We start from the raw sequence: 20,861 nt of genomic DNA, 5'->3' as shown, positions 1-20,861 counted from the left end.
CCTCCTCCTCCACCTCCACCTCACCCAAATCCTTCTCCTCATCGCCTTTTCTCTCTTACTCTTCCATCATCTTCTTCTCCTTTCTTTTCTGATTGTTATCTTCCTCCTCTTACTTCCCCTCCATATCTGCCTTCCTCTTCGTCCATAGTAAATACACTACTGTGCCCCCCACCAGAAAATTGTCTGGACCCGCCCCTGGAGAGACGTAGACTCCGCATTGAGCGGGTCGGTCCAACCTAAACTCTTGGTCCGTTGTTGCGAAACATCAACGCGTCCGCCATATTGGATGTGGCAGATCTGCCCCGTAAAATAATAAGAGGAAATGGACCGAACTTCATAAAGCGCCTTTCTACGAAGTGTTTTAAGTTAATGCCTCTAATCACCCATTCACACACACTAATATATTTGGGAAACAAATAGGCACCAAAAACAACATATATAACTTTTACAGTGATGATTATAAATGTTTACTCCTTGTGTTCAGGATATAGATAAGTACCAGAGTGTTTACAGCTTCTGATGTGTGTAACACTGTTACTGTGATGATAAAGATTGAAATATTTATACTTAACATCTAATCTGTGTCTATCCCACCAAACATTAGACGTCTGATGGACGTGCAGATCATGGCTGTTTTACGTCCATCGGTCCACGACCAGTTCTGGATGTCGACACGACGTGTGAACTAGGTCCGATATTTGGACGTCTAACCATGACCCGATTTAGACGTCAAAATACCGTTAAAAATTTGAACATCAGACTAGGTCACTTTGTTGGACGTCACATAGACGTAAGACAGGTGCAGTTTTTAAAAAATAAAATAAAAATTGTTGTTACCAATATGAATAATTATGAATATAAATTATGTGAGATTAAACACCATTTTATTATTAAGTTTATTTATTTATTGAGTACATGTTATTATATTTTTCATTTGTTTTCATGTTTATTTTCATGTTCTCCCGCTGTATTTAGGGAACCAGGTCTGGCTAATGTTGTCCTATCACATAGGACATGTATAGAAGGGGATGAGATTATTAGAATTAAACGGAGCTGAAGGATGTTTGATAAAATCTGGAAGCTTTAAAAAGACATTCGCCTACGTCTGGAATACGCTGATGTCTTTAATATTTTGGTGAGATTTTATTAAATGAAATTAAATAAATAAATAAATAAATAAAGTGTGATGGACTCTGGGCATGTTATTATATGAAACACTGATCATTTGACCATAAACCAAACTGGTTTGGATCCGTACGGTTTATTTTCTTTGGTAAATATTCCTCTAGTTCCTTCATCTCTTCCCCATTCAACATATTTATCTAAAATTTGAACATGTTGCAGACTCCTCCTCCTACAGTAAACGCTCATCCTGCCCAACAACAACAACAGCAACATACACGAACACGAATAATTCAAAACTGCTTTTATTCAAATAGGATTTATTCACAGCAACGCCTTAAAGTGGATGAAAATATAATTTTATATATATATATATATATATATGTTTATATATATACTGTGCATTCAAATACAAATACAGTGAGCAAAAAAAATGTAAACAGTCAGTGGAGATAAAATATGATTAAATATTCACATGGATGAGAAACATTTCATATAATCTGCCAACTCCAACGCGATAGTTTGGATTCAGTGGAAAGTGCAGATTAAAGGTTTCAGTTTCCTTCAGGACTTTCTACAGAAAAAAATGATTCGGATTTTCACACGTTTTCACTGAAAGCAGACGAAGAGAACGCAATAAAACTAGTGAAACTGAAATATTTTACCTGTGTATTTGTTTATTCAGGAAAATGAATCTTTAGTTCTTTATGTGTGAGGTGTAAAACTAAGTCTGTGTGATATCGGCTCATTTTTACTGAACAAACCAAAGCGTAACATTTTCTTTCAGGGTTATTTAAGTAACGTTTATAGGAATGTAGAAAATCCTGAAAGGTACAAATCCTTTTAAACAGCTTTTTTTTTTTTTATAAGCTTAAATAACAGACTAATTGTTTACTTCTGTCGTTTTAAACGTGATTGTCTAAACATTCAGACACATTATTCAGATAAAGACGCGTTTACAGCGTCTCTACGGTGCATTTAACAACTTCAACAACACTTAATAAAAACCAAAGCTCGTGTCTAAACCCACTCAGGGTCTTTTCGTGAATCACGAGGAAACGTGTGGACGTGCACAGACGAAAGCAGAAACCCCGGCAGGAAACGCACATCTGTGTTTGGATGCTGAATTATTTTTCTGTAATTTACTCAGGAAAGAAGGCGACAGAGAGAAGAGAGGATGGATGTTCCTCTGTCTGCAGAAATCCAGGCTTTTTTTGCGTCTCCTTGCAGTATTTGCACCGTTTCAGTATTTTTTTCCCTCTCTGTAATATTTTATGTGTATCTTTAACTGTGCAAAAGAAATAGTAGAATGTGACGCCTGTGAATCTTGGAAACTGTGACAAATATATATATTTATATTTCTTAATAATCGCTAGAGTAGAAAACGCTTAGTAGCCCTACAACTGTGGACGTTCAGATGATTTGTTGGTCACTGACTAATATTTCACAGACTGACTCCATCTCAGAAGACGAATGAAGCTGTTTCTGGATTTCGAGCACATTCCTTTGCATGTGAACATTACATTTGTCGACTAGGAACATTAAAAACGAACCTTAAACCCGGTAAATGTAGGAAATAAAAAGCTGCACAGACTGTTTAGTGGAGGCCCAGTTCTCCTCCATCCGAACGAACCTTCATCATGTAAACGATTTATTGAGAAGATCACATCCTAAACACCGACCACACACGTCTCCTGTGTCCTCCAGCGTTAATGTTTCATTAAAAAGGAGCTTTGTAATGTTAGTGGCCTGCAGGATTAAGGTAAATAAGTCATTTTGTTTTTAATACTCTCGTCTTAAAAGAAGCTTTGTGTTAGAAGTTTCATTTATATTTAAATCAATGGAAGCAAGAAGCTGCTCAAAACCTGAACGAACACCAACTAAACTCTGAAATAGTTTAACAGTCATTTCATTATTACATTATCAGCTTTAATACAGGCTAAAAAATACCTTCAGCGATCGTTTTTCTCTGATAAATAAAGTGTCGCTATACTTCGTCCTCTTCTAACCAAAAACAAGAGTCTTTAGATCTAAAATGCTCAGATATCAAAAATATTCCAGTTTGGTCCGTTCTGCTGCCTCTGATTCTTTAGTTATAAAACACTCAGCTGCCTTTGTGAGAGAAAAAACAAAAACATTAAATGTGTCTGAAAGAAAAAAAAACTGATTTAAAGCACAGCCCTGTTTTTTGTTTTTCATGCTGAGAAATAAAATACATTCAGAAAACGGAGGTGATTGTTTTTTTGTTTTGTTTTGTTTTACATACATACGTATAGAAAAGCATAGAAAGGTAACTCGGTTTCAGTCCAGCGCAGCTGAAACTAAAAGTCTGACCTGTCACTGCAGCCGGAATCGCTGCCGTCCCTTCGTGGTTATTGTCACGTAACAGTCGTGTTTTTTTTTTTTTGTGAGATTTATCTCAGTAAAATTAAAACGAACACATCATCCACAGCCTTTAAAACCAACCACAGTAAAAAAAAAAAAACACTGGTCCTGAACAGCAGACACTCAAAATGCAACAACACAATAACACGGCTCCTCGTTGTCTCGTCACGTCCTCACACGTTCACTCTGAGTCCTGTCTGGTTATTGCGTGAATGTTGTTTTAGAGTTTGGACACTAGGGGGCAGCAGAAGCAAACAGGATGTTCACCAGTAGCTTCATACTCTAAGGAAGCTGAGAGGACGACAACACAACCAGATTTAGACTTTAGATAAAACAAACACACATCAACACAACCCTTTAAGAGGAAGAGGCCAGTTTCATGCTCTGTATGCAAATAAATACCAACACAACTTATAATATTATATCATGTTACCGAACCATGTGTGTCACGACTGTGGAGACGACACATATTTAGGAAGAGTTTGTCTTATTTACTTTATTAGTTTTAGAGACAAAAGACAAAGGTCAGATTATAACTGGAGCCATGAAAACTTTCATACATGCGATGATTTCACGTCTGTTTAAATACCTGAATTAGTTCGTTTTTTAGCCAGTTAACGATTTTAAATTGCTAACGACACTTTCTAATACTGGTTGTGTGAACTTTTTCTGAATGAATGAGGCAAAAATCTACAAATGCCACCTGTTGACTATGACGCCTCCAGATGTTCTCCTTTAGTATTTTATTCTTCTTATCGTACTTTCATCTTGTCTTGTATTACTAGTGTTTTATTTGTATGTGCTGCATAAATGTTGATGATCTGGATTCATGAATTCAACATCACCAGATTCTCTATCACCAGAGTTCAGGTGTGACGGACTCTAACGAGACAACGTGGCTCCAGGTCTGTTCTGTTTTTTTTTTTTTTTTTTTGTTGGAGCTGTGGGCGGACGCTGCCTCTACCTCAGCCGGGCGGAGAAGCAGCGCATGTACTCCGTCATCCAGCGGTCGTCCACCACCGCCAGCTGCGAGCGCCTCGTCTTCTCCAGGTCGGCCGACCGGGCCCGCCGCCGGTCGGGTCTGGAGCCGCGCCGGTCGGACTCCCGGCGGGTCTGGACGCAGGCGTCGGACGTCGTGAGCGTCTGAGAGGAGAAACCAGAGAGAGAGAGAGAGAGAGAGAGAGAGGAGTCATTTCCCAAAAAGCACTCGGGCGTTTTTTATTATTAATGTTTGCCGGGTGTCGGGTGACGCCGCTTCTCTTCTCTGGTGTCTCAGGAACACGAGGCTGAGCCTGTTCAGACTTTTAAATGTCACATCCTAGACAGGAGCAGACTTTCTTTTAATGACGGCGTTTCTAAAGTTAGACTTATGGCAATAAAGTCAGTGGAAACTGGTAAAAGACAAAGTGGTTAAAACTTCTGTAGAGTTAAAATAACATCAACAGCTACATTTGTATTTTATTTATTTCATGCACATACATGTACGATACTGTGCAAAGTATATATGGAATAAATGCTGTGAACTAAGAATGATTCAGAAATGGAAGCGCTAATAGTTTATTCTCATCAATTTATAAAAAGCAGTGGATGAACAGAAGAGAAATCTGAATCAGATCAGTTTTTGGTGTGACCACCCTTTGCCTTTTTTTGAAGGTTTTTGAAGGAACTCGGCTGGTAGGTTGTTCCAAACATCTTGGAGAACTAACCACAGATCTTCTGTGCATGTAGACTTCCTCAAATCCTTCTGTCTCTTCATGTAATCCCAGACACACTCCATGATGTTGAGATGCCATCACTTCTAGGACTTCTTGTCCTTCTTTACTCTGAAGATGGTTCTTAAAGACCTTGGTTGTATGTTTGGGCTCTTTGTCCTGCTGCAGAATACATTTGGGGCCAATCATCCTCCTCCCTGATGATGGATAAGTATCAGCCTGTATTTCTCAGCATTGAGGACCATTAATCCTGACCAAATTTCCATTCGTAGAAATGCAAACAGAAGTGTCTCCTTATGAGGACAACAGGTCTAAATGAAGCAGAATAAGCTGCAGTAAACTAAACTAAAACCTAATGTCCCCATATGAGGGTCTCAGGAGGTTAAAGGTGTCTCTGAGACACACGCTCACCTCGTTGGTTGTCCTCCTGACGTCCCCCTGTGTCTCGGTCCAGTCCAGCCGACTGGACGGTCTCCGGTTCTCCTTCTCCTTGGTGCTGATGGCCGGCTGGCTCTTGGCCCTCGGCGGCTTTCGGGCGACGGCTGGTTTCTCGCCCTGGGAGGCGTCGTGGTTGCCCGGCTCGGAGCGCGGGGCGCGGCGGCGGCGGTGCCGCGGCCTCGGCGGCGGGTTCGTCGGCTCCCCGTCGGAGGAGGCGGTGTCGGCCGGCCCGTTGTCCGTCGTCGTGTCGTCTGAAGGCGCGCTGGCGTTCGGAGCCGCCGTCGCCGAACCTCCGTCGGCCTCGTTCACGCCGTTCTCAACGACGGCTGCTTCAAAGGACACACAACGGACGCACATTCACTTCATTTCACCACTGAAACTGACTGATACAAATACACGATCTCTATTTTTGCTTGTTGTTTTAATCAGTTACATTAATTATTTACCCTTTTGTGGTTAATGATGAAGTGATTTTGAGTGTGAAGATAAGGTGTAGGACTAGAAACGCCACTGACTTCATCCCACTCCCTTTCAATATGAAGAAGCAGCAGAAGTTTGTGTCGTTTGCTTGTTCTGATGTATTGATGTTTCTTTATTTTGCTATTTTGTCATTTTAACATGTTGGAAATAAACTCCAATTAATCTTGTTTATTGGTGCGAGTTCATTTACAAAAATTGGCAAAATCTCGGTCGACCTAAGACATAAGACACTGTTTATTTATCCCACGTATGGGAAGTTTCCTTGTCCTAATAGCACAGGATTAGGTAATATTGAACAAACAAACAAAAACAACATTAAATTTAAAAGACCATATAAAATATACCAGGATATAACAGCACTCTGACATTCTGTTTTCCTCCCATGGGCCAGAATTAAATCCAGGGGGAGTTAAGTTAAATGCGGGTATATACAGCATGCATGCTCAAAATAAACACTTTCAGAGATTAATTTTGAAAAAATTAATCACTTTGGTCATTGTGCTTCACATTGTTATGTTCAATAAATGGCTGAACATTTGTTTGGCTTCTTTAAATAAGAAAAACAACTGAAGCCCCTGAAATATCTGAAGACAAACATTGATCATTACTTGACCTTTGACCTATATCTTCAAAACAAAGTAACATAGGTCAAGACATGTCTCCATTAATCACACAGATTTCAGTCATTTAGTATTAACTGTGGTGGAGTTGACCTTAGTAAAAAGAAAATCGTTTTCACAACTTTTTTTTTTATATTTTCCTTTGTCTGTGTCGCTGCCTAAAACGTTACATCTTCATCCTCTCACTCGCTGCTGCTCTTCTTCACCTCCCTGGATTAGAGCTGGCAGGAGCTCAACAGCGCCCCCCTATCACCAATGTATCATAACGGTATTCTGTGGTCAGGAGCGGAAGTGCACCAATAAATAATATTCAAAGACACCACGTTTCACTTCAATAATTTATAGTTAATGCACCTGTTTTGACCCCCGCCACCGCCTCAACCCATGTTTCACACGCCTCCCTTTCTGTATCCGATACAGACAAATAACTTGCTAAAGGACACGGTTCGCCACAGACATATCTGCCCTGAACAACCTCAGCAGGAGGGTTTTCCATCGTCATATCTCTCGTGCAACTGTGTGTGATATTTGTGATATTGTGACTTGTGCTGGGTGTTACATGCGTTTTTATGTGTTGGTATATGTGTGTGAACTGTAAAGCAAATTTATCTCCTGGTGAATAAAGTAGGAATCTGATGACTGTGACTGTGTCACGTTAAAGGTTAAATTCTGTCTTAAAATGACGTCTAGGTGACGAAGGAAGCAGGATATGTTTTTTAAAAAGTGTGGGGACCGGTCTGGATTTACTCGATGATGAAGAGAAGGACTGAATAATACCTGAAGATCAACTTCCTGTTTAATTAATTATTAACTGGAGACTGTGTATGTACATAAGATACATTTTTCTATATCTGTCTGAGAAGATTTTTGTTCTTGTGTCTCAAATTTTTATTTTAAATGCTGCTATATACACATATGGATAAGCATTGAAAACATTAATAAGCATAAAATGATTAGAGCTATGTACTGATGTGACCACTGAAACATGTGAAATGTGAACAGGCGTCTTCTTAACAATGTTCCTAATCCTCTAATTTTCAGTGGTGAAATTCAGAGCTGGGACGAGATGTTAAAAATTCAGCCACGGGAAAAGACACAAAAGGTCCTTTGTATTTGGACTCAGTGTCTGAGCGATTGAAGACGGTCTCACCGGAGCAGTGGACGTTCAGTCCACGTATTTTTAGCATCAGTGTCTATTGAGGTGAAATGTGCCTCTGGCTCTCACAGCGTCACTGCCATGAACGCACCAGAACGCACAGAGACACCTTGTAGGGGTTTATTTAGGAGGATTATTACAAACACAAAAGTAGCTTAAACGTCATGTCTCTCTTCCACCTATATTGTAGATTTGTGTCTATTCCATCTCGTATCAAACTAAGAATCGTTTTTAATACAAGATAAAAAAGCAACAGCTGAAGATTATTCTCATAAATAAATAAACCATGTCATGAAAACTTTCCTAGTATCAGTTTAGATGCTCGAGTGAGGACTGAACAGGGCCTGATTTCATCCTAAATAATTCTTAAAACATTCAAAAACGTGGAGTGTGAGTGTAGTTATTGTGGTGAGGTAGGTGATGCCTCTGCAAACAGCTAGCGACTGAACTTATTTATGCATAAATGTAAGACTTGATATATATTAAAAAATGTGTCCCGTCCGTTGAAAAGGGTTAATATGATGAAAACTAGGGCTGTCGTCATATCAAAAAAGTCAAGATATCAACAAAAATGTAAATGATAACAGCAAAAATACGTTGTTTTCTCTATTTTGGGAGATGAATTACACTTAAAATAACAGTAGAACTTAAGAAAACAGATGTGTTCAAGCAGCACTGGATCATTTACATGATATAATCATATGCTCATTTTTAATAATCAAAACCTTTGTTTGTTTTTTTATTTGTACCAGGAAGTAAACATGTTCCTTTCTGTAGTAAAGTTGTGCATGTTAACGTGCATATTAACACCTAAAACTACAAGTTGTCTTTCCCAGTCACAATAACAAACTGTTTCCTGACCTGTGGTTGGATCCGTCTCTACAGCCGGAGCCTCTCCTGGTCCTCCCACCGCTGCCTCCCCGTCCTCGGACGGCGGCCTCGCCCCAGGCCTGGTCTTCAGCTCCCACAGCCTCTGCTTCACCTCTGAGGGTTTGGGCGGCGGCGGCGGGAGAGACAGAGGAACAACTTTGTTCCTGGTCACCCTGGGCGTGGACCAGCCGCTGGAGTCGGAGCCGCTGTCCCAGCCCTCCCAGAACCAGGGCTTGTGGGAGTGCTCCATCACCCTCCGGGTGAGACGGTACTTCAGAGAGTCTTCGTAGCATTTGGAAAACGTCTCCCACCGTGGGTCCCTGAACTTCTTCATGTATTCAGTTCGCACCTTCTTGGTAACCATGGTTATTGCTCGTGTTAGGCCCTAATTTTAAAAAAAAAAGACATAAAATATCTATATATTAAAACAGCAATATGTACAATCAATTAAAAAACAAATGTACACGTCTTTAATTAATTTTATATCTGCTCCTGACCTTTATTGTTTCTAAATACTTTATTCTGAAAGTCTAGTTTATGTTGTACAGTTTTCTATGTTTCACGCTTTCTATGTTTCACACTCGGCCAATAGAGGATATGGACGTGACGTCACAGCCAGCGAAGTCTCCATGGTTACAGTTGGAGTTACATGGAGATTAGCCGCATTAGCTAAATTGCTAAATTGTCACTGCATTACAAAGAAACAACTGGAATCCCGGCACAGAAACCTGTCGGCGACAGTAACTATTTTTTGTCGTCCTTTTAACTTCCGGTCTGATGCTACAGTATCGTACGGCTAACGTCACTCCTCAGTAAAGCTCTTAGCGTTAGCATCTTTTATTTAGCCACATGTATCATAACTGAAATTACCTAAAACTAACTTAAACTAACTGAAAGTGAGGCTACACCACTTTTCCAAATACATACTAGAGTTTATGGATCATTGCAGAGTCCAATTACCCTTGTTTTGATCTGATAATCCACATTTTTTTCCCGGTCTCGCTGTATTTACTGATAGATCTCACCATGTTTTTACCACTGAGGGGGCGTGGCCCCCGGCGGAAGTGACGTCGATTCTGAATCTAGAATAAATCACTGGTTAGATATTTAAAAATAAAACATGACGTTTTAGACTCGTTTGAATCTCTGAAACGCAAATTAAAGGCAGACGCGGTTCATTCTTCCTCCAACTTTAGATCTGTTCTGATTTATATAACGTATATATATATATATATAAAAAAAATGAAAACCATACGTTGCAAATAATTAGGTTTCACCTAATGGCAGATTGTAGGAAGCCTGTAGAAACAATAGCAAAAGTAAAAAAATAAAAAATGTAGATGCAGAAGCAGCCCGTGGACATGAGGTGTTTGATTTCTACAGGCAGAAGGTTGAACATTAATGCATCAGTTTTATACTACAGCGCAACCTACTCAGCCCAGTCCCCTAATCAAATAAGAATGATTAAAAGTGAGAAAAGGTTGACTGTGAGATCAAATGCTCCTCTAAGTTAAATGTGTCTACCCTAGACCCTGCAGTGGATATAGAATAAGATAAAATAAGACTTTATTAAACCCAAAGTAAAGTCTGGTCCCAGTGACTGTGTCATATCCTACTCTTCATTTTTTCTTTTTCACCACCTCTGAACCTCAAATACTGATCATGAAACATGTTTGAATCCATCATACAAGACATCCTGACTTGTGTATGAATAATCGTTCCCGTTATTTCACTTAAAACTGCTTCAGTAAATCTCTGTGAAGTTTTTCCACTCATCCAGGTCATGGTATATCCAAAACACAACAACACCAACAACAAAAAAAACCCCAAACCCACAAAAAGAGACTAAAACAAGGGCAAACTGACTTTCTGGAGTTTTTTGAGGCTTAATGTTTGTCCCAGATTTGTGGTGCACAGTCACTGAATGCTGCTTAGTGTGTGTGGTTTTCAACCTGGATTAATATGATGAGCTCATTGCATCATTTGTAGCTCTGCAGATCATAGATAGATAGATAGATAGATAGATAGATAGATAGATAGATAGATAGATAGATAGATAGATAGATAGATAGACTTTGATGTATGTATACATATGCAACTTAGACGGAGACTAAAATGTGGGACAATATAAAATGTATTTGTATTGTATGCAGTATATTTGGACATTAACATATATATATGTGTGTGTGTGTGTGTGTGTGTGCGTATATATTTAGCTCCTCACGTGGAGTAAAAGATTAACCCCGTCCTGACCTCCTGAAATCAGCCTTTTAGAAAGAAACGAACTATAACTGGATGAAACGTCTTCGAGAAGAAGAATTTAAAATAATGTTGCACTACAGGTTTTTAAAGGTACCTACATGCAGCACCTGGTACGTATACCTGTCTACCTGTAAGCCCCGCCCACCTCCTCCCTCCACATTGGATTAGAGTCAGAGCCGAGGAGGATTGAGGCTGATATAGATTTACTACTGACTGGACTACAACTGGTATTACTCCTACTCCAGTCTATTTCAGCATACACGCCTACGTACAAGTACATTTTTTATTTATTTTTATGTATTTATTTATTTATTTAAATGCTCGGTACCTTTAGGTTAGAATACACGGCATAAATTATTAATTTCTCTGGCCTGTATTTGATCCGTGGACTGAACCTACATTGTCAGTTCATGTACTAATTAAAGTAGTAATTAACTGAACTATATTCCTGTATAAATACACACATACTGTCCGTATCTCTTGTTTTTAAGGCTTCGATTCTTTCAGTCACACCCTGGTTCGTCATGATTTTTCTTTTTTGTGGATTTATCCTGTAAATAAATCGCAGGAAAAAAATCTAATAAAGACGTTTTTTGTATGTTGAAAGTAATAACATGTAATTAAAGGAGATCATTTTGAGATTTAAAACGACTAACCGTGTGAAAACAGGCTTACCTGCTCCGTTAATCTCCGTTTGTAAACACGGCAGTGTTGGAAATACGAAACGCTTACAATTTTAAATAATTGTTAAATTAGCAGGTTTATATAAAGGCTATTTATTTACTCACCAAGACCTCGTTCCGGACGGGTCTGGTCTGATTTGGACCCGGTCTGTGGCTCTGGTGGAGCGGTCAGATGGTGAACATCACACCGCTGAGACTGAGAGCAGGAAAAAAAAAATAAAAAAAGGGGGAAAGTTAACACAGACACTGCACACGTCTTCCAGGTTTGATTTCCACAATAAAATGCTGCAGAGGAGGAATGTGATAGGATGTTAAAAACCAAACAAACATGTTTAAAACCAAATTATTACAACAATATAGAAATCATCTATGAAAAAAAATAATAATAATAGTATTAATTTCCAGTTAGATACCGGGATCCTCATTATTAGAACTTCTTACCAGCTTCTTAGAAACTGTATCAGTGTCAATTCATTCAAAAAGCCAACAATTCATCTTTTATTGGACTAACTGCACATTGTAAAATTCGTAATCCATAATAATACTGTAAGAATTAATATCTTATTCTCTAAACACCTCCATGCCTCCACTTCTTTGAATTTGTTTATTTAATTTATTGTTTATGCTGAATGTTTGTCATTAATAGAGCCATCCGACAAGCTCCTGTTTTATTTATTTATTTATTTTTTTGGTTCCTCCTGCACATTCCTATCTCAAACTTCGTTTTTTAAATCTCCTTTCTTAAATCTTCTTCAAATGTTATATTGATCTGTTCAGTATTATAATAAACAATAATAAAATAAATAATTTGTATGATGATTTTTCTATCTATCTATCTATCTATCTATCTATCTATCTATCTATCTATCTATCTATCTATCTATCTATCTATCTATCTATCTATCTATCTATCTATCTATCTATCTATCTAGCTATCTATCTATCTTGTTTTGAAAACAACACTTCTTCCGGTATAACGCTGCATAACACGGAAGTGCGGCCGCTACGTCATTGACTGTTTATACTACGTAGCTACGTCATACGTAGGAACGAAGAATGAATTATTGGAGTTTTCCCATGAAGAACTGCGTGTGCGTACTCCATCCATCCTCCGTCTGTGCACCGAGGACAACAGGTGGAAAACAGAGAAACCCCCACGAGGAGACCGGAAGCACCAGACTTTAACTCAAACTAAATGTTAGACACAATCACCTTGTTTTAATTTGTGCGTTAAATGTGACTGTGAACAGGAACTATAACATAATTTACAATAAAAGAAATGGGTGCATGATAAATTAGGCCGATATCCTTTATTGTAAATCATGTTATAGATTGTATTTGAGATACATTTGGTTAATATGCCCTTTAATTCTCTGACCAGTCACAGTAGTCCTGCAGAAGTATTTAATCATTTTAAACCACACCCTTGCATGCTCTCTTAATGTCCATACGAACATTAAACTAAATGTTTTGGCGGTGAGCAGCCAGCTGGAAAATGATCTGTAACACTGTTTAGTTTGGCTCACAGCTGCTGTTGAGTTTATGTCAACACTTGAACCTGAGCTCTGTGTTTGACTTGGAGCTTTAAAACCGAAGCTTAATTGTGCGTCTGGTTCCACTCATGTGTTTGGACTTGGGCCAATAAATCATGACATTAGAAGCAGCGAGATGATGTAATGTAATGTACCAATATTCAACACTTTTTAATTATATTTTATTTCTGTTTTCAAATTGTAACATTGGGCCCCAGTTCCTCCTTATTTACTAATCCTTTTATATATTTTATTTAATGGTGCTCCAGTGCATACGGAGCTGCAGAAAAAGTATTTTATTAAAGTGAACTTGTCAGTGTGGTTCGTTGAAGGAAATAAAGCAGAGAACAGAATAAAATAGAACAAATTATAACAGAAACACACGTCTAAATGTTGAGAAGAGAAATAACGGACAAAACTCCTGCGTGAAAATAAATGGCTTTTATTTGCTTTGCTTGTTTGATTCTTTTTTGGTCTTTTTGTGTGTATTTTTGCTTAGATTTTTTTTCACATTCAGTCGGCCCGAAGCCAACATACATACATACGCACATACACTCACACTCAAAACGTTCATAAGAGAAGAAATAAATTACGTATGTACAGGTTTAGACGCTGCTTGATCATCGATGGTGTAAGAAAAAAACAAGAGATGATGTTGTTGTGTTGTTGTTGTTGTTGTGTTGTGTTGTTGTTGTTGAGTCCTGGGACGAAGACGTTTTGACTGATCCGGATCCTGAGAGTCTTTAGAAGCACTTGCGGTGGACGATGGAGGGTCCGGCCTCGTCGTACTCCTGCTTACTGATCCACATCTGCTGGAAGGTGGAGAGGGAGGCCAGGATGGAGCCACCGATCCAGACGGAGTATTTACGCTCAGGGGGGGCGATGATCTGCACAAAGAGGAGGAAGCAAATTAAATCAAATGATTAAATCCATCATTTATTTACATGACACACAACTATTTAGTCAAACACCATAAATTTGATTTTTTTTTTGTTGTTGTTGTAGTTTTTTTGCCATGAAGTCTGGAAATTATTGGTCTGGGAAACGTATGGAATTTTGAAACTTCAAATGTGTAAGAAACCAGTTTCCAATTTAAGGTCAATGAATGAGATTCTGTGGTTTATTTCTCCATAGTGTTGTGACAGATATTCTGGATGTATATGTGAGGCGGTTGATTTTATTTAAAGAGCTATTGTAATGACTAATAAAGAAGATAATTAAAAAAAAACTTCAAAAAATTAACCAACATTCATATCAAACGAGCTACAGAGGCGCTTTAGGATTTAAATCACCAGGGCAAAAAATTACGTTTGGTGAGTTTTTATTTCTACTGGCAAAGAGAAAACAAACACTTGTGGCTTCTGCAGCTTTCTCTCATAGTAAAAACAAAAAAAACACACAACCTGTCTCTTACTTCCTCTTTTTATGAACTGATGTGCCTCAGTCAACTAATACCTTCAAAATAAAAGCACTAACGAGTAATCAAAATAACCAGAGATGCTAATTTATTCAAGAATCTAAAGGAAAACAAAAAACTAATATTTAAATAAGATTACAAAACAATAGCTCTTTAGCTATTTATGTCGCCAACAAATAAATATAAAGCACCTGGCACATGAACTAGGAGGGAAGTAGTGTCAGTACCTTGATCTTCATGGTGCTGGGGGCCAGAGCTGTGATCTCCTTCTGCATGCGGTCAGCGATACCCGGGTACATGGTGGTGCCGCCGGACAGCACGTTGTTGGCGTACAGGTCCTTGCGGATGTCGATGTCACACTTCATGATGCTGTTGTAAGCGGTCTCATGGATGCCGGCCGACTCCATGCCTGTAAAAAGGGAAGGTCACACAACGTCATCGCAAACAAACGCTCACCTTCTATAGCCGCTCGTCCTCCAAGTGCGAAAATGACATAAAAGACTAAAATTTTTTCAGTGATCATACGTCTGTATCCACATTTCACAAAAAACTTTTCTTTGAGGTCACAAGAGATCTAACCGCTACCTGTTCCTGAAGTTAGAGCTAGAAAAAGGTGAGTTATTCAGCTCCTTCTGCCTGGAATATGTTGCTAAATGATCTAAAACCTGAGGAGCTGGTCTCATTTGCTGATTTTAAATCCACGTTGAACGTCTTAGAGGTCGATTTAGCTGCCTCTTAGTGTTTTCCCTTTTAGTGTGTGAATTGTCGTCTTGTTGTACGAGTCTTTTGTCATTTCTCTGTCAGTAACGTTGTGTTTTGGCCAGGTGTCTCCTGAAATTTTTAATTTTTAATCTTAATGGGACTTTTCCTGGTGAAATAAAGGCTAAATAAAAAATAAAATAAAATAAAAATGCTATTCCTAATCTGTAAACTGGGGACTCAGGGCTCAGGACTAAGCAGCAGACAGCAAGGAGCCCAAATTAAACTTATTTTTCTGAATAAATTCCAAGGAAAGTTTATTAAATGCAAACATTTTCCTAATTTACTACAGACTGGGCTGAATGTGGCCCCTGAACTAAAATGAGCCCCGTCCCAACTGTCCTAACTAATGAAAGTGGCACCCACCGATGAAGGAAGGCTGGAACAGGGTCTCGGGGCAGCGGAAGCGCTCGTTGCCGATGGTGATGACCTGACCGTCGGGCAGCTCGTAGCTCTTCTCCAGGGAGGAGGAGGAGGCGGCGGTGGCCATCTCGTTCTCAAAGTCCAGGGCGACGTAGCACAGCTTCTCCTTGATGTCGCGCACGATCTCACGCTCAGCTGGAAAGGGGAGCGACACGAGAACCGCGTGAGCACATCTGCAGAGGCCTGACATTTGGGTGCACGCACGGTTTTATGTTGTTTCTCTAGAACGAAAGGTTCGGTCCTCACCGGTTGTGACGAAGGAGTAGCCGCGCTCCGTCAGGATCTTCATGAGGTAGTCGGTCAGGTCGCGACCGGCCAGGTCCAGACGCATGATGGCGTGGGGCAAAGCGTAGCCCTCATAGACGGGCACGTTGTGGGTCACACCGTCACCAGCGTCCAGCACGATACCTGAGAGAGGGTGAGACAGGTAAGTCTAGAGGTGCGTTCACGGAACACATTTATTTCACTGACAGGGAAACTGTAATGAAAATCTCTGATCATAATTAGGTTTCTGCACAACTTAAATCATGCACATATCATGTTGGAATAATAATAATAATTATTTTTTGTTTTTTTTGCCTCTTCTCATGAACTTATTGTGACAATGTTATTTATATAAATAGGAGTAAAAAAGTGTCTGAAATCAAAAATATTCCAACGTTGTGGGCTAAAGTGTATATATATATTTTGTTTGTGTGTCTTGTATCTTGTATTTATCTTATTTTGAAGTAATTTGGAATAAAAGTTTCTTATTCTGAGTAAAAATAAGAAAATATAATCACCTTTTTCCATTTCATGTGATTAAAAACTAAATTTTCTCATTTTGTAGCTTTCAATCTTCAGTATGTTGCGTATTCTCACTATAATTTCTCATTATTTTTGACATTTTCCAAATCTGTGACTCATATCCTTCTTCTTCTTCGTCTTTGACTGTTCTTTCACACTCAGCACGGGGCTCCTTCTCTAAAGACTCACCGGTGGTACGACCGGAGGCGTAGAGGGACAGCACGGCCTGGATGGCCACGTACATGGCGGGGACGTTGAAGGTCTCAAACATGATCTGGGTCATCTTCTCCCTGTTGGCCTTGGGGTTGAGGGGGGCCTCCGTCAGCAGGGTGGGGTGCTCCTCGGGGGCCACGCGCAGCTCGTTGTAGAAGGTGTGGTGCCAGATCTTCTCCATGTCGTCCCAGTTGGTGATGATGCCGTGCTCGATGGGGTACTTCAGGGTCAGGATGCCCCTCTTGCTCTGGGCCTCGTCACCCACGTAGGAGTCCTTCTGACCCATGCCCACCATGACACCCTGAGCGGGGGGAGGAAAGATAAGTCAGCAAGACGTTTAAGACGTAGACAGACTATGAAATTACATTGTCACCGTAGCTTCTTAAAATGCTCTTATTACACACACCGATCAGGCATAACATTATGATCACTTTCCTAATATTGTGTAGGTCTCCAAAACAGTTAGTGGGGGGTCTTTGAGGGGAGGGCCCTCTGTGGATCAACCCACAGATACTTGATCAGTTTGGGATCTAGTGAATTTGGAGGCCTGTTTAACACATTGTGCTGTTCTTCATGTTGTTTGAGTTGTTCCTAAAGTGTTTTTGTGTGTGTCTATGTCCTGCTGCCATCTAGGTGTGTCACTGCTATGGGGTGGGGGGTCTGGTCTGGTCTGGTCTGGTCTAGGTGGGTGCTACATGTCTAAGTAACATCCAACATGAATGAATGACGAAACACTGAATTGTCACACGATGGTTCAAACGTTATTTACTTCTCATGTCGGTGGTCATAATGTTATGGCTGATCAGTGGAGGTATTATTATTTTTTTATTTATTTATTTATTTCCCCGTGTCGTTTCTTTTTGCGTACCTGGTGACGAGGGCGGCCCACGATGGACGGGAACACGGCCCTGGGGGCGTCGTCTCCGGCGAAGCCAGCCTTCACCAGGCCGGAGCCGTTGTCGCACACGAGGGCGGTGGTTTCATCGTCGTCACACATGTTGGCCGATTCTGACAAAAGGACAGCGAGAGGTTACCTCACAAAAAAATGCACCTTTATGACGATCCTACACACGTGTGTGACTCAATAAAAGGGAAATCCTGCCACTGTGATCCTCTTCAATCTACTACTGCTCATTATTTATTCATGCACCGTTTTAATTCTCACTTCATCTGCAGTTTGTGTTGTACTGACATTTTAATGCACAAAATCCACCTGTAGAATAAGTTGAAGGATGAGCTGATGGCTGTAGCTCGGTCGTGTTAAACAGCCTCTCTGGAGCCCTGCAGGCTGCACTGTGTGCATCAGTAAATCAGCTGTAAACAGCTTAATCAGCCTGAGATAACACGTCGTTATCAAACAGAAAACACCATTTAACTTCATTTGCTGCCTTCAGACGTTACATTAGATCTAAATTTCAGTTTGTTACAACATAAACCGACCTATTTCTGTAGGAATGCATTTTTAGATTTGACTTCCTTATGAGCAGATGGTGCTAAACTCACATTAGACAGTCTCTGTTGTAAGTCTACATAAATAAAATCATAAATAATTCTATCTGTGAATAGATTATATTAATTAATCTATTTTTTCATGCAACCCAAGCCAAACCAGATCATGTTATAGTTACAAATCTAAACATTTTAATAGAAATTTCATTATGTTTTTGTCCGTCTCTTACATTTATTTTGGTATTTAATATGCAATTATTACTGTTTTTACTATATTACTTTTTCACTACTAGCTGCAGATACAAATAGTACATTTCACTGTGCATGAGACAAATAAAACCTTAAAATCTAAATTTCATCTTGTGTAATCATATAATTAGATCAGATATGGAAGCCTGGAAGTTAATCATGGAGATAACAAATGATAAATGAAGTTATCTGTGAATAGATTATATTCATTAATCTATTCTTTCTGCAACTTTGTCCACACCAGGTCATGTTATAGTTACAAATCTAAATGTTTTAATAGTGATTTCTTTATGCTTTCTGTCTGTCTCTGTGTTGTTTTATCTTATTGCTAATGTTTAATAGAATATAATAGCAATAATAATAATAATAATAAATACATCTGATTCATATCTCCTGAAGTAAAACAAATCAAGCTTTATTTATGTCAATTTGACATAAACACAACTGTAATGAAGACAGAGTGAAATGTTTTCATTCTGGGATTTGCGCAGACTTAAGTAAATAAGCAAACACTTAAAAATAAAACAAACACAAGCAAAAAAAGATTTAACTTCCAGCCAGAAAGCCTGGGAGGAGTTGAAGTGAACCAGACTCCGGCTGACAGCCAGCTCCCTTCACTTAACCACTTAACCCCGGATTATTATCCTCCATCTGTTTAACTCATCTATTTAAACCCCCCACAGCTCCACCCAGCCTCCACCCGGCCACAGGAGCTCCTCCAAGCCGCTTACCTCTGCTTGTCTCCGGCTGTCCGGTGAGGGTTGAACCGCTGCTGGTGGTTGCAGTTGATAAGAGGGTGACAGTCTACGACCACCGGCCCGGGCTCCTTATATACACCGGCCACCGGGGCAACCCGAGCAGCCGCGAGGAATGTCCGGGCGCTCGAGAGGAATGAGCGGCCGCTTGGTTCCATATTTGGTCGCGTGCCGCATGTATGTATGGACGCAGAGAGCTCGCTCGCGCGACAGCCGGGCCATGTATGGTGCGGAAGTCCCCGCGAACCCGTGTATGGCGCGAGACCAGGGCCCACTACCACCACCACTACAACCGCTACTGCCACCACCAGTGCTTCTGCTACCACGACTACTATTACTACTACAACAACAACTACTGGTATCACTACTACCTCTACAACTACCACGACTATTACTACTACCACTACTACTAGTATCACTACTACCTCTACAACTACCACGACTATTACTACTAGTATCACTACTAACACAACATCAACTATATCATACTACACAACTACCGACATTACTTACACATACATATACTACTCTACAACTACCACTATTACTAACTACCACACACTATTACTACTACAACTAACTACACTACTAAGACAATTATCACTACTACCTACCTACACAACTACCACGACTATTACTACTACTACAACAACAACTACTGGTATCACTACTACCTCTACAACTACCACGACTATTACTACTAGTATCACTACTACCTCTACAACTACCACGACTATTACTACTACAACAACAACTACTGGTATCACTACTACCTCTACAACTACCACGACTATTACTACTAGTATCACTACTACCTCTACAACTACCACGACTATTACTACTACAACAACAACTACTGGTATCACTACTACCTCTACAACTACCACGACTATTACTACTACTACTACTACTACTACTACTAGTATCACTACTACCTCTACAACTACCACGACTATTACTACTACCACTACTACTACTAGTATCACTACTACCTCTACAACTACCACAACTATTACTACTACAACAACTACTAGTATCACTACTACAACAACTACTAGTATCACTACTACCTCTACAACTATCACTATTACTACAACTACCATGACTATTACTACTACAACAACAACTACTAGTATCACTACTACCTCTACAACTACCACTATAAATACTGGGGTGAAACAGTAAATAGACTTTTTTAACCACAGTTTTTATTTAATTTTTTTATTTTTTTTTTAATCTTTAAAGTTTCTCATGTCCTGATTTTTTTCTTTTAGAGTTCTCCGGCATAATTCATTGGTTCATTGATACCACTGTATATTTATACACAGTATTATACTGGGTCATGATAAACAAATACACTAGAAAGTATTAGTATTTGTGTTTCACTTTCATTTGGTTGAGTTCCCTTTGTAAACTTTCAGGACGTTTTGAGTCATTTGCTCTTTTATAGTGGAACGTGTGAAACCCGGGCGTGTTGAATATTTTCCGACCACTTGTGTACGAAGACGCAGTTTTAGGTCATGTTCCATTTAAAAACACGACACCTCGAT

At 39.6% G+C, this 20,861-nt stretch overlaps 2 protein-coding genes across 3 annotated transcripts; both read right to left on the bottom strand.

Annotated features, from left to right (window-relative positions):
* Positions 1-1,985: 1,985 nt before the first annotated feature.
* Positions 1,986-12,043, bottom strand: ccsapa (centriole, cilia and spindle-associated protein a). Of its 2 annotated transcripts, none has more exons than XM_047577808.1 (4): positions 11,834-12,043; positions 8,775-9,168; positions 5,631-5,986; positions 1,986-4,650 (listed from the first exon to the last, which is right to left on the bottom strand). In XM_047577808.1, the coding sequence occupies exons 2-4, from the start codon at positions 9,145-9,147 to the stop codon at positions 4,468-4,470; spliced, it is 912 nt and encodes a 303-aa protein (XP_047433764.1). In that variant the 5' UTR covers positions 9,148-9,168; positions 11,834-12,043; the 3' UTR covers positions 1,986-4,467. The 2 variants fall into 2 exon arrangements, with proteins under 2 accessions (XP_047433764.1, XP_047433765.1); XM_047577809.1 differs by having other exon boundaries at positions 5,631-5,983; positions 11,834-12,042.
* Positions 12,044-13,420: 1,377 nt separating this feature from the next.
* acta1a (actin alpha 1, skeletal muscle a) lies at positions 13,421-19,449 on the bottom strand. Its single transcript, XM_047577797.1, has 7 exons — positions 19,288-19,449; positions 17,727-17,866; positions 16,835-17,159; positions 16,106-16,267; positions 15,803-15,994; positions 14,905-15,086; positions 13,421-14,147 (listed from the first exon to the last, which is right to left on the bottom strand). The coding sequence occupies exons 2-7, from the start codon at positions 17,853-17,855 to the stop codon at positions 14,004-14,006; spliced, it is 1,134 nt and encodes a 377-aa protein (XP_047433753.1). The 5' UTR covers positions 17,856-17,866; positions 19,288-19,449; the 3' UTR covers positions 13,421-14,003.
* Positions 19,450-20,861: the final 1,412 nt, after the last annotated feature.

This window comes from Mugil cephalus, chromosome 2 (genome assembly GCF_022458985.1).
Source record: "Mugil cephalus isolate CIBA_MC_2020 chromosome 2, CIBA_Mcephalus_1.1, whole genome shotgun sequence".
NCBI classification, from domain to species: Eukaryota; Metazoa; Chordata; class Actinopteri; order Mugiliformes; family Mugilidae; genus Mugil; species Mugil cephalus.
The sequence above is the reverse complement of the archived record's forward strand: the minus strand, read 5'-3'. Positions and strand labels throughout refer to the sequence as shown.